The sequence below is a fragment of the Thamnophis sirtalis genome, unplaced genomic scaffold (genome assembly GCF_051295495.1).
Source record: "Thamnophis sirtalis isolate CommonGarterSnake01/CBP01778 unplaced genomic scaffold, rThaSir2_p1.2 scaffold_8, whole genome shotgun sequence".
Lineage (NCBI taxonomy): Eukaryota > Metazoa > Chordata > Lepidosauria > Squamata > Natricidae > Thamnophis > Thamnophis sirtalis.
The window spans coordinates 59,624,881-59,639,156 of record NW_028261388.1 but is presented as its reverse complement, the minus strand read 5'-3'; the positions used below and the strand labels follow the sequence as shown (position 1 = coordinate 59,639,156).

The 14,276-nt window shown below is 39.9% G+C and overlaps 1 protein-coding gene across 1 annotated transcript; it reads right to left on the bottom strand.

Annotated features, from left to right (window-relative positions):
- On the bottom strand, nt 1-14,159 carry CUNHXorf38 (chromosome unknown CXorf38 homolog). Its single transcript, XM_087722116.1, is given in 6 exon segments — nt 1-817; nt 2,805-2,910; nt 3,484-3,633; nt 7,994-8,033; nt 9,206-9,338; nt 12,747-14,159. Coding segments are annotated over 6 exon segments (735 nt in total). The 5' UTR covers nt 12,949-14,159; the 3' UTR covers nt 1-713.
- Between the last annotated feature and the right edge of the window lie 117 nt (nt 14,160-14,276).

The window sequence follows — 14,276 nt, the reverse complement described above, 5'->3', positions numbered from 1 at the left end:
GAAGATGGATTGACTTTGGAAAGTGAATTTATTATATATAACCAGATATCTGACAAGAAATTTTAGTTTATAGAAAGACTGTCTCAACAATGGATGTGATGGAGATATTTAAAGCAGAGGTTTAGGATTTTGGAAGATGAGGTAAAATTGTTGGGAAAGCCCCCAATAAAAATTTTATGGGAAAGTTTTATTATTAAGAACCAAAGAAGATATTTGATCCTGTTAGAGTTTGCTGCAATCCAATCAGCAGACAAGTAAATAATTCAGCAGGATTCATGTATAGAAGAAACTTCTTTATATACAATAATATAAATCCTATAACATAAAACATAATTATAAAATGGGAATTCCAAGTTTTTTGCCTATAAAACTCTAAACTTAGGTATTTAAATTACTTGTTTACCATAAAAGCTTGCCCCCGAAGAACTTCATGGAAAAGTCAAGGATAGGAGGCAGAACAATTTCTACATTTCAACAATCAACTAATTAAGCACTATGTGTGCTCTGGATAAGTAGCCTTCTTTTCTAGTAAAGAACTAAAGAACAATAAAGTTGAGATTTATTGAATATAGTTTCTTGCAGTAAATGTGAAGAGTAATTTGAAATGCCTTTTTCCAATATACTCCTATAGTGAATCAATGATCAACCTCAAAATCTAAGTATAAGTGTAATACTTTTTTTTGTTTTCAGCAATTATATAACCTCTTCTGATGTCATTCCATGTTCTGCAAGAAAATGGATTTCCTCAAATCTCTCATCAGTTCTACTTCTGTTTCTCTGATCAGGCTCGGGCTCATTTCACTTTCCATTCCAAGAGCTATTGGGATAATTAAAAACAACACAAATAAAATAAAAAGCAAGGATAGAAGCAGACATTCACCACCTGATGAAATCCAACAGAGCAGGAGGGCACCTGTGCACCTTAGGGCCCTCACAGCCAGGCCACTCTCCGCTTGGTGATCTCCCCCCTGCCGGTTCAATGACTCGGTTGCACAGCTGCCTCTTCCCATTCTCTCCCCTCCTGAGCTGGACTGTCATGTTATGGGGATGGGTGGGTGAGGCTTGGTCCCCTTATCCGGTCCCTCTCTGCTATTTCAGAGCCAGGGGGAGTGATGATGAAAGACATCCGCTTCCACTGAGCATCAGCCTCATCCGCCAGAGGGGCTTTCTTCCGTCCTCTCCACAGATCACCTGCTCAGTAACAGCTACCGCCTCCTGCTCCACCTGCCACTTAGGTTCTGCAGCACCACTTCACGATGCCTGGTCCACATTCACTGTTTCAAAGGCCGCAGCTCTGGAGCCTGTAGCTCTGCCACTGCATTTCAGTTGATGCTGGCCTTGCCTTCAGATGGGCCCATTTCAGAGCCTGGACCTCTTGTGGGGTTTGCTTTGCCACCTGCTTTCCAGTTCCATTGCAGTTCCCCACCATAAGATATTTTTTTTGCAAGAAGTTGGAAGGTCTGATTGAACTTTTTTTTTAGTCCCAAGAACTTATTTTGTTGCCCTGCATGCAGCTGCAGAGAAACACAAATGAGCTGCAAAGCATGTTAGCAAAGGAATGCTTTGGGGAAGAAGCGAGGAGATCTGGGCAGCCCCATCTCTCTCCAGTAGCTGTCCAGAAGAAAGGGAAAGCAGCCAAGTGACAAATGAGGCCATCCCGGCCAGCCAGGCACTGAAGCGCCACCACCACCACCACCACCTTAGAAACACGAGAGAGCAATGCAATCCAATGTGTGAGAGAGAGGGGGGGAAGGGAGGAGAGAGAGAGCTCACACCGCTGCCAGCCTTGGTATAACTCTCCAAGGTTGGATCAGACCTCTCTGCCTCTCTCATACATACAAATATACACACAGAAGTTGGATCGGATTGCTCTCTGTCTCTCTTGCTGATGACACTTTGGTGCCTGGCTGGCTGCTTCTGGCTCCACTTCTGACTTGGCCCCTTCTTTCTTCTGGGTAGCTGATGGAGAGAGACGGGCAAATCGCTACATTTCAAAGCATCCCATTGCAAGAAGACAACCCTTCTGTCTCCCTCTGGGTGAAAAGTTTGCAGGAGAGGCAGAAGCATGAGGGGGGAGGCAGGCGATGTGCATGTGCTGCGTGGCTGCCTGGCTCATGGGAGGCTTGTGTGGCAGCATTAGCAGCAGGCGGAGGCAGAGGCATGGGGGTGTGGGGAGGAAGCTGCCTGCCTGCTCCCTCTCATTATCTGCTTTCCTGTGACTCCAATGTCTTATAAGGCTTCCCAGATCAGGTGTACTTTTCACCCAGATAGAGAAATGAGGGAGACTAAAAATTTTGTCTGCTTGCAAATGGGACGCTTTGAAATGGAGTGATTAGCTCTGTTTCAAAACATCCCTTCTTGCAAGCAGACAAAGCTTCATCTCACTCTGGATGAAAAATGTGTGGTGGAGCCAGGTGGAGGCGGGGAGATAGCCGATCCCAATGTGCTTAGCTCTGTTTCAAAGCATCCCATTTGCAAGCAGATGAAGCTTCAAGTCTACATCCGGGCAAAAAGTGCTGCCCTAAGAATCTCTGTAAGCTGTTGTGGCAGAAGGAAATCAGATGGTGGCAGGGAATGGGCCCTTATTTTGGGGCCCAAAAGAAAATAAAACCCAGTCTTATTTTGGAGAAACATAAGTAATAAGCTGACCTTGCTGTTCTGATAGCTGCCTGAAAGTAAGCCCTTAATGAAAGTACATTTTATGCTTAAACAGTATCCAAATATCAAATATGTTCAGCATTATTTGTTATTGGGCCACAAGCACTCAGATTTCCTGCTATAATGTAAGTTATTTTCTAAAATACCCTTCAGCTTCTGAAAGTAGCCAGAAGATGCTGCTGTATGAACAATATACTCTTGGCATCCTGGACAGTTGTTTATGCAAAGAGCAACATGTAGCATTTCTGTACCCTGAAGTATGTCACACAGTTTCTAAAATAGCCTGAGAAAAATCCTTTTGGCTAGAATTTTTAAATGGCAACTGAAATTAATTGCATCTATACTAAAATCTATAGAAAAATCTTAGATTGGAGGAACCCACTCATATACATCAGCTTTTTTCTTAGACTAGGACATTTCCAGCTGAACTCCACAGAATATTGTCCACAAGAACTTTAAGGAGTTCCATGATTGACTATTTATTCATTAAATTTATATGCCATTGATCTCATCATCAGGCAACTCTAGGCAACTGACAGTCAAACAAACCACTTTAACGCAGCCAGGGCATCCAAAGTATTTTTCTTAAGAAACACTGGAAAACATAAGTCTTGTTTCCACAAAAATAGTCACAGCTGCCATTTTGAGCATCAGAGGTTCTATGAAATTTTTAATAGGTTTTATGGCCTGAAAAAATGTTATAAAAAGTTTTAGACCATAAAATACACTGTCATTTTGTCCAGTATTAATTAGAGTGCCAAACTAAGGAAGACATATAAATAATTGCAGCCATGTAATATGTTAGAAAAGTATTGCAATTATTGCCTTTTCTATCCTATGACAAGATGTCTGAGTCTCTGGCTCCTGATAGAATTCAGTCAGAAAATTTTAGACATGATTTCCAAATTCTTTCAGACAGGAAAAAGAGACTTTCATGTCTGCAGAATGCATTATTTCATTGTGGCACTTTATCACCTAAAGACATAAATATTGGTATATAGCAAAAACATATTGTAAATCTGCTATGGGCAATGGCAAGTGAGATCCAGTTCTCAAATTACAGCTCCAAGTCACACAAATTTCATGCCAGAACAACAGAATGCTGTCAATATTACCAGCTCATAAACAATCCATGTGGAAAATACATTCAAAAGTTATAGTCCATGAAGGAAGATACTCTTTTTAGTGACCCTTCTCACACAAAAATCAATCATATTTATTACAGATTGTGGTATTTGACATCTACAAGCATATACAACCAACTACTGAAAAGAAATCAGTTACATCTTTTCACAAAATATGAATAATTTAGAAAAAAGTTCCATTAAGTATAATTATAAAAAAGAAGTAAAAATGTTCTAGATTGCATTCATAATCTTTGCCCAAGGAAATATGCATAGCACTCCACAGGAAACATTCCCAACTCAAAGCATGCAAACAAAAATCCTACAACCAATCATATTTAAACCTATACCTAGCAAATCAAATTATTTGATTGAAAGTAAAGTGTTCGTGTTACTTTTCATTCCATACCATACCATAGTATCACAAAAAGATGGTTATTTTTAAATTTCAAAAGGTTCAGTTCAGGATTTGATTATATTGTATTGTTTATTTTATTTTTTATATCTAAACATTAGGACTAGGGAGAAATACAGCCACTCCTCACTTAATGGCTACCTCAGTTAGCAGTTTTATAATCAATGTGCACATTTAGGATTAAGTTTGCTACCATTCACAATCAGTGTGAAACTGATTAAGGTCTTGTCAGTTTCAGGCAACAATGCCATTCTAATCAGTGGTGGGATTCAAATAATTTAACAACCGGTTCTCTGCCCTAATGACCAGCTGGGTAGTTGTGGCTCGGTGGTCATGTAACCATTTGGGTGTGGCCAATTCAATGTCACTCAGGTCGATGGGCGCTTCACCTTAGCTGTTACAATGTAATAAGGGTTAACTGCCTCTGTTTCTGTAAGCAGGGAAATAAAGATTAGGCTAGAAACAACACCAGAATGCTTCCTTCCTGCCTTCCTTACAGGATTAGCCCTGTAAAGTGGAAAAAAACAAAATAAGATTTCTTCCAACAACCGGTTCTCCTGAATAGGTGCAAACTAGCTGAATCCTACCATTGGTTCTAATCAACTAATTAAGGTCACAGAGCTGAGTTTTTAATTGTGGTTAAAACTTTGTAAATTCTCCTGAAAGACATCCTGAAATGTCCTTGTAGGTGAAGCAGGAATAAGAACTCACATTGATCTAATAACAAGATCTTGACAACTTGCTGAAATTGAAATAAGTCTGTGGGAAGGGGAAAAAATAGCCAATCTCTTGAGTTTTCTATGAATTGCAGAGACTTGAACAAAGGGGGAATGGGTACTTTCCCCCCACCCAAGTTTTGCTAGCTCCACATAAGTCCTCAATTCAAGTGCAATGGACTAAAAAGTGATGCTGTTGAGAGGTGGAGCTCACGTCACGATGATACGATGTGCGATCTTAAAGCTACAGGATCACCATCGATATCTCTGCTGCTGGACGGTCCTTTTGGACCTAAACCATCCCGTAGAGACGGTGATAGAGAAGGGCACATTCTGCTGATCCTGGGGTCATCACAAAGTCCCTGGTAGATCCAGGAGAAGCCCTTTTTTCTGGCAACAAAGAAGCAGCCATTGAAGCTGCTGAAAGTTGGGACAGTTTCAGAAACGGAAGACAAGCAGGAGAAAAAGTGTGCCGAATTGGTGAAATAATTTCTTACTATTAGATGAGAGAACACCCCAAAGATTAAAAATAAAGTTTAAAATTGAAGACAGAAGAGGTCAAGTGGTGAGATTAAGCCTGAGTCAAACTTGGAGTGTTATTTTTCTTTAATCCTTTTACTGCTAGAATTTCTACAAATGCTTATTTTTTTAAACTGGACTGATTTTATTTTTCTCTTTTTGAAAAGATTTTCATTCTTTTTCTCTTTTCAACGCCCTATAATATTTTCTTGTTAAATTTTTTTCTTTCTTTCTTTCCTGGAACATAAAGAATATAAAGAGGGAAATGAAAATAGATGAAAAGAAATAACACTGCCACTTAAAGGCTTGGAAATAGTTTTTCTTCTCTACGTTTAAGCATTTGATAATCTTGTACAAAGTAAGAGATGGTGTTACACTTCAAGGACTCTGAGTTTGTTTATTGAAAATGAGAGTGGGAAGAGCATGGAGGTTTATACAGGTGCTTCTCTGGGTACTATCAGAGTGAAAAGCTTGGAGTGGAAAAAATATTGCACTGAACTGGGAAAGAGAACAGTTAACTTTGTTTGGAAAAGAGCCTTGGATTTTACAGTGGCAGTGTGCACTATTGGAAGGAAAAGATCAATACAGACGATGTTACAACAGGGAAAAGAAAAGGAAGTGATATTGCAGATGATAATGCAAGAAATTAAAAAAATACAAGTAAGAACAGAAACTATTGAAAAGAGGGGAGATTATTGGACAAAGAACAGAAAAAAATAGATGAAAAAATTGAGAATACTCACCAAATGATGATGAAATATGAAGACAGATCTCAAAAAACTGAAGAAAAAGATGAACAAAGAGATAAGAAAATTGGAGATATTGAAGCAGAATGAGTGCTGTTGAAAAAGATAAGAGTGGAATATTAGAATGGGAGATCGATAGACTAGAATTTTACCTCAGATTCCAGAAGATAGAAGAAAAGGAAGAAAATTTGGCAGAAGTAATGATAGAAATTCTGGCAGAAGCATTGGTGATAACTAAAGGGAAGATGATGGAAGGAACGGATGAGGGGTTTCGAGTCGTCACAAGATACGCAGTGAAATATAAGTTGCCAAGAGATGTCCATACAAGATTTACTAAAAAAGCAATTAGAATACAAATACCACAAATGGCAAGAAATAAAAGATTGCACTACTATTGGATGGGTATAGGATGATGTAATGAAATGTTATAATAAAAATTAATTTGAATTTATTTAAAGTTAGAATATTTTGTATAAAATTAAGTAATAATAGTTATAGTCAAATAAATGATTAATAATGGTAATACTGTATACTTATATATTAGATTGCTAATATGAGATTTTATATAATTTATGAGGACTATGGAGAGGATGCATAAAAGTTTGGTAACCAAAGATAAACAATTTTATAAAACATGGGACTTCTTATTAATGGTTAGACAAAGAATTTTATAAAGATGTATATTACTGGATGGATTTAGAATGATGTAATGAAATGTCATAATATAAATTTACCTAAAATGTAGCATATCTCACATAAAATGAAGTAATTACAATTATAGTCAAATAAATGTATAATAATGATAATTGTATACATATATATCAGATTGATAATATGAGATTCTATATAAAGTGTAAGTGAAGACTATGGTGAGAATGTACAAAAATGTTTTGTAACCAATCGACACACTGTACGGAAGTGGAAATGTTTTTATGTTTTATGTTTGTCTGTACTTGTTTAAAAATAAAAAAAGTTTCTTTTAAAAAAAATGATGCTGTTGTCTTTTAGAGCAGGGGCCACCAACTGGTGGTCTGTGAGAAAATTTTGGTGGTCCACAGAAAAATTATTTGCATTTTTTATATTGCACTAAATCAGGGGTTCTCAAACTACGTACAATGAACATTTGTGTTGTTGCAGGGGCAGAAATTCCGACTTGGGGTCTGCTTCGGCCTCCTGGTGCAGGGCTTTGGGCGAAGGCTGGAGGGAAGAGCTGCTGGTGGCAAAGAGCCAGAGGACCTTGTTCTAGTGGGACTGCATCATGGCCTGCAACTGGCTGACTATCTCAGCCCGCTGAACCTCCAGGTGCTGGTACCTGGCCTTGCACTCCAGCAGGTCTTCCCTCTGCTTGGAAAGCCTATGCTCATAGTTCTCAGTGAGGTGCTTCTACTGAGCCTCCTTCTCGGTCAGATCCAATTTGAACTGAACTGTTTTGCCAACTTTCTCATGGTGGCTGCTTAGCTCCAACAACTGCTTCCTGTTGGGGCCCTAAGGAGCCCGGGCAGGGAGGCGATGAGTGGCCGGGATGGGAGAGGTGAGTAGAGGCTGGTGACGCGCCCCTCAACATGGGTGACATCAAGTTGGCCATGTCCACCCAGTCACATGACCACCTAGCCATGCCCACCCAGCTGGGCATTAGGAAGTTCATATTAGTGGTCCGCCGGATTTAAAAATTTGAATTTAGTGGTCCCTGAGGTCTGAAATATTGATGACTCGTTTTAGAGAGGGCAGCAGTCACCAATTATGTCTCAGAAAATATGCTTCTGATTGCCTGCTAAGAATTAATAAAATGTCATTCAAAAACACTTTGCTGAATACCTCTCTGATTTTCTTTGGATAAATATTGTTGACATGAATATGAAATTAAAAGGTTTAAGAGTGTTGATGTCACTTGTCAGGACCATAAGTATTGATTTTCCCGTGAGGCCTATAAGCCTGAATGATGAAGAAAAACATACATGGACAGTGCTGTTTGTTCCTGTCTCAGAAATCAAGAAAACAGTATTTCATAAGTGAACTTTGTATCAGAGAATAAGATTAATCAAATGACTGCAGATAGCAATAGCTGGTTGCAACACAGGTCTGCAAAAAATTTTTTTTCGAGAGCTGTTTTGGTTATTCCACGTAATTTTTATGTTTTTTGGTGTGCTGAATCAAAAAATGATCTCCATTTTGTCATAGGACATCACATTTCCTGACAATTTAAGTAACTATGTTAAATAAGGCAATACCTTAAAATAAATGGAAATAGACTTATAAAATTAAAGTTTTATTACAATATTTTCATGAAAATCCTTTTTTGAACTGAAATGAGCTCACCTACGCACACTAAACTTGATTCTTCTTCCTTGTGAGGCTCCTCTTGGTGCATTTACGATTGTGAGTAGCATCTGGAATCTCTCTCTGAAGCATCCAATAGTAGTCTGCCATCATTGTAATGCTCGATTTTCCCTGGTATCTCCTTTCCATCTCTTTAATGTCTTGGTGGAATCGTTCAACTTGTTCCTCACTCACAGCTCCCAAATTTTCAGGAAAGTAGTCAAGGTGGGACTGGAGGAAATGCACTTTCAAACTCATCAGACAACCTAAAGCTTGAAATACTTTCAGCATTGTTCCGATGATCTTTTTGTAGTGAGGATCTTTGTTATTGCCTAAAAATTTCTGTATGCAACCCACTCTTCTTTTTGAGGATCCGTCATGGTATTGACAAACTCTTGATCAACTATAAGCCTTCTGTCTGGTCTGACGAACACACCTTCCTTCAATTTTGCCTCCGACAGGCATGGAAACTTGGTGACCAAGTATTTGAAGCATTCTCCATCTCTTGGAAGTGATTTTACGAATTGCTTCATCAATCCCAATTTTATGTGGAGAGGTGGTAGAAGAACTTTATGGGAAGGTACCAAAGTTTCCCGGAGGACATTTTTTTCACCGACTGTTAGCACCCTCAGCTGCCAACTCTTCTTGGTCAAGTGATTTTGTCGGTCTCGACTGTCCCATAGACACAGAAAACAAGGGTATTTGGTATACCCAGCTTGTTGCCGGAGCAGCATGCACGAGACCTTCAAGTCCTCACACACTTGCCAACCATGGTCTTCATATTTAAATTTACGAAGAACTAATTCCAAGTTCTTGTAGATTTCTTTCAAGTGTACGGAATGACCTACAGATATGGAAGCGTAAAGACCATTGTGGAGTAAAACTGCTTTGAAGCAGTTTTTGAAGAATCTATAAAAAGACGCCATTGCTCTGAATTATATTGGATTTTAAATTGACCCATCAGACCTTTGACATCAATGCAATAAACCAACTTGTCTTCCTGGGCGAAGTAAGGAACAAACTCCTTTTCACGATGTCTGAACCATGTCCTGGCAACAATAAATTCCTGCTTTTCAACCTTGATCCGAGTAACTCAGCGGCATCTTTGGGAAGATTCAAGTCTCTCACCAAATCATTCATCTCCTCCAGAGAAAACAATTTTGGTCTTGTATCATCTTCAAAGTCAGAACTTGATTCGTCATCTGGTTCAGGTATGACTTCACCTTCATCGGAGCTAGGTATCTCTTCCAAGGTAGCAGGGGACTTGGGTACTGGTATATCTGTGCCATGGGGGATGGGACGAATTGCTGAATGAAGATTGGGGTATGAAATGGAATGCTTTCATTTGGAATTAAACCCTTTCACATCGCATGAACAAAAGTAACAGTCATCACTATGGTTCTTTTGCTCTCACCATACCATAGGAATCCCATAACGGAAAGATTTTTTCTTGCCCTTGAACCAGTTTCGGAGGTTCTCAACACACCGTTTGTACACTTTATGAGGCACCCAAACTTTATCTTGATCTCCAATTTTTAGTCCAAAGTATGCAAAATATACTTTTTTTCACAAAGTCTGTAATATTCTGCTGTTGCTTCAACACTGTATATTCACCAGAGATGAAACAGAAACTGTCTGGCGAATTAATACACTTTCACAGAGCCATAACATAACGGTTGAAGAATGACGAGCTAACATGAATTGCAATGAAAAAGTGTGAACATCCTAGAATCAAGAACCTGATGATGATTCGTGCACAAGTGTGGCATGCAGGAGAGAGCAGCTCTGTGTCTGTACACGAGACGTCACAGTGCTAGCCATGCCCCCTTCACTGACCAGAGATGCTATTTGCCCTGTGTCTCCCTCCCATTGGATTCTTCAGGAAAGATTAACCCCTTCTACCATTAGCTTATGTATATATTGCTGACCACCAGATTTACAATGCTATATTTATTTACATAACTCGGACAACCCCTTTAAGGTTTTTTTGGCATTTTATATCTTAAATGCACTTATGTCAATTAATTAATAGTAATTTGGACTTTAAATTTGGTTAAAAACCCATAATATAAAAAAATACCAAAAATTATTTTTTTTGATAAATTTGAAGACAATTTTGCATGTTGTGGCAAATCATGACATCTAAGAGTTTTTTCAATATTTTATTTGTTTTCAGCACACCAAACTACATGGAAATTAGATGAAAATAACCAAACAGCTTTTTAGTTGCAGACCTTCGGTTTCTTGTGAAGAAAAGTGGCTTTGGCTCAATTTATTTTTGCAGTTGTCATTTTCCTATTTACAGTCTTACTGACAGCCTTTGTGGGCCTGTCATATTGCTGGGAATTATGGGAGGTTGAAATCCCAATTATGAAAACATAATTATATTCCAAAGGTAAGTAAGCAGAGGCAGGCAAGCATATTTGTGTTTTCTTTCTCTCCCTGCACCTAAACACACAGGGTATCAGTGTAGCAATATCCACACTGGGGACTTCCTGGTTTATTTATATTACTAAGTTGTGCAACACACTGATTCAGTTCAAAGAGGTACTTCAAAACAAATGGGCTGCTCTAATGAGGGGCACATAGATGTTACAATGCACTCCTGCACATTTTGAAACTCCTTCTGAACTAAATCTGGAGCACTGCACCACCTTAGCTTTACTAAGCCAAGGTGGCGCAGTGGTTAAATGCAGCACTGCAGGCTACTGCTAGATCAGCAGGTCAGCGGTTCAAATCTCACCGGCTCAGGGTTGACTCAGCCTTCCATCCTTCCGAGGTGGGTAAAATGAGGACCCAGATTGTTGGGGGCAATATGCTGACTCTCTGTAAACCGCTTAGAGAGGCCTGAAAGGCCTATGAAGCGGTATATAAGTCCACTGCTATTGCTATTGCTATTGCTACTACAAATTGTACTATGACACTCAGAGGCTGTTGCATCTAATAGAATGAAGAAATGTCCTTCTCGGTTCAGTTCCAAGTGGGGAAAAAGCACTGGAAACATGGAGGCTGCTTGGAAAGATGGTATAATGATGGACAGGACCATATGGTTTGAGGTCCTGGGGAAAAATGCTTCAAGATATTGGGTGAAGAAAAAGGGGAAGAGATGCTGAAAGTCCCTGGTTTTATGCCCTCTCTGGGCTTTGAACTTGACCTTGTATTCTGATTGGTTGTCAGACTACCATGGGGCCATGCAAAGGCAACTCTGTAGGCTGCCTCCCAGGCTTGCTTGACTTGCTGGGCGATGATGTAATCTTCCCAGGTGCCATGTGGTAAAATGGATAAAGGATTTATCATGCCTTAATCCCATCACCCTGGAGCTGAAGGGGGTAGATCTTTGTTATGTAGAATAGACTGGCTCAGCTCATTGACAAAGGTGGGGGGAGCCGAGTTTCTGTCTCCCATTTAGAGGAAATATTCTGCCCTTTAATATTTCTTAAAATATTCCATTTCTGTAGGAGAGGGGTGGATTTTAACTTCCTACACTCCAAAACATGAGGTGGCAATGCATATACTACCCACAGCTAAAAATATATTTGTTCAACAATCTTACACTAATGCCCATGTTTTAATCTTTCCATTCTAAATAATTGCGGAGAATCTATCACACACTATGTAAAAGGAAAGGCCAAATGGCGAGTATTTAGTGAGATGGAGCCTTTCACTCCTTCCCTTCACACGAGATGGCGCTGGTTGGCAGGGAGAATTCTTTGTTCCATAGATTTCCTCCGGCAAGCCCGCCCCTCTTCTCGTGTGTTTATGTGGGTGATGCCACAAGAAGGCAGTAAAGGAGAATGAAGCAGATCGGAGGAGGAAGGACAAGGGGCTCAAAATCCCCCTTTTTGGGGGAGAATATATTCCTATCAAGGAAAAAAGGATGAGGAAGAAAGCTGCCGAACAAAAGGCGGGATTGAAATTAAAATGTTTGGCTAAGGCAGCCTCTCTCAAGACTCCTCAAACTTCTGGAGACTGTTGGACAGGATTTGCATCTCTCCCAGCACCAGATGGAGGAAAGATGCAAGTTTGCGATGGTGTTAAACAAAGATGCAAGTATTATTCAGGAACAAATTAGCGAACACGTGTCCATTGTTCCTGAAAGAGTCTACGCCCCGGAATGGGATCCAACCCGGGCAAGTTCAGCACAAACTGGGAACAATCAATTCTGCAGAGACCACGTAGCGCGACATCACTCGCTCCTGCGATGGCCAGAGCTCTGTGTCCGGCGTGGAAAGCCTCACCTATTTGTCTCTAGGGATGCAATGCCCGCCACAGCGAAAACCTGACGGGATTAAGTGAACGAAGTCGCTCGCAATAAACTGACGGTGGAAGATGTGAATTTGCTCATCGGCGAAGTGCTGCAGAGCAGCTTTCAAGAGGTGGTGGCTATGCCTGTCCTTCAGCCAGTTTTTATATTCGGCGCAGTTAAGTCGCGCAGCCAGTTCTGCCAGCGCCATCGCAAGCTTGTACTTGCGTCGTCAGGGAGTGGCCAGACTTAAGCCGTAAAAAGTGGGGCAGATTTTTTTCGTCATTGCGCGAAGGCCGGAAGCCTTCGGCGATCTTTTAACAATCCGCACTCAGATTCCCTTTTCCATGAAGTTACTTCATAGCGTTCCTCAATAAAATAGCCATTATGATCCTCAAGATTTAGCGAAGTCAACCCACCGCGATCCAATCTTTCTTTCGCATGAGACCTAATAGGGGGACCGTATTTTACTGTTATGTTTTCAGGATAATTCCCCGTCCAAATAATTGCCTGGAAAATAGCACCCTATAGCAGAACAGAATAGCAAAGTTACTGTAGCACAGCCTTCCCTAACCGGATGCCCTCTTTGGATGTTTGATTTTCCTAACCCTCCAAGAACGTTTCCAAACGCAAAGAAACGCTGAGCATTTCACTATTATGAATGTGGCTTCCATATACCTTCTATGTAAAAAGCTGGCTTTTCTTCTTGCATTCTGCACCAGCACTTATCCAGGCTGATGTAGTTAGAGATCTTGTCCACCTCCATCTTTTTGGGAAGTTAACAGTACTGTTTTAATTTAGTTCTTCAGTTCAACTAGAGTTCACTTACCTGCCATTAAGATCTAGCAACAGGAGGTATATGTCCTCTTTTTAGTCCTCATGTCCTATATTCAGCAGGCAGCCTTAAAAACAAATATTGTCCAGGGTATTGAGTATCTTAACAGGTTTAATTTTTGTAAGCAGCTTTTCTTTGTGAGGCAAGCTTCCCTAGTAAGCAGAAACTGAAAGTAACAAACTCAGCTCTCCGACTTTTATTGTTTGATTAGTAGCCTGTTGACAGTTAAATCAGTTATTCACGAAGGCTTTTGCCTCCAACTGGCTCTTTCTTGCAATTCAAAAACCAGGCTTTATGATGCTGGAAATCATTCACATACATGTAGACCTAAAAATGTTTTGTTTTTGCAGTTTTTCACCATAATTTTTGTAACAGATGGCAAGAAACTGTCTCCTACCTTTTGTCAATCTTTCAATTGTCCCTGCCTTCCTTTGTCTGTGCAGATATCTGGTAAACCTAAATTCAATACACAGCATTTTCATGCCATTAAGATGTCCAACAGTTGGCCACTATAAATTAACTGACAAAATGCAGCTGCAAAATGGAATAATCACTTTAAGATGCTATTGCAAGCAGGTTTCTTTATTATTCTCCTTCGATGAAGAATGACCAATATCGAGTATATTTTTGGCTCTTATTTAGTAATATTGAATATGATTTTCACCTTTTCCCCTCATATTCAATCAAAATAAATCCCTCTATTT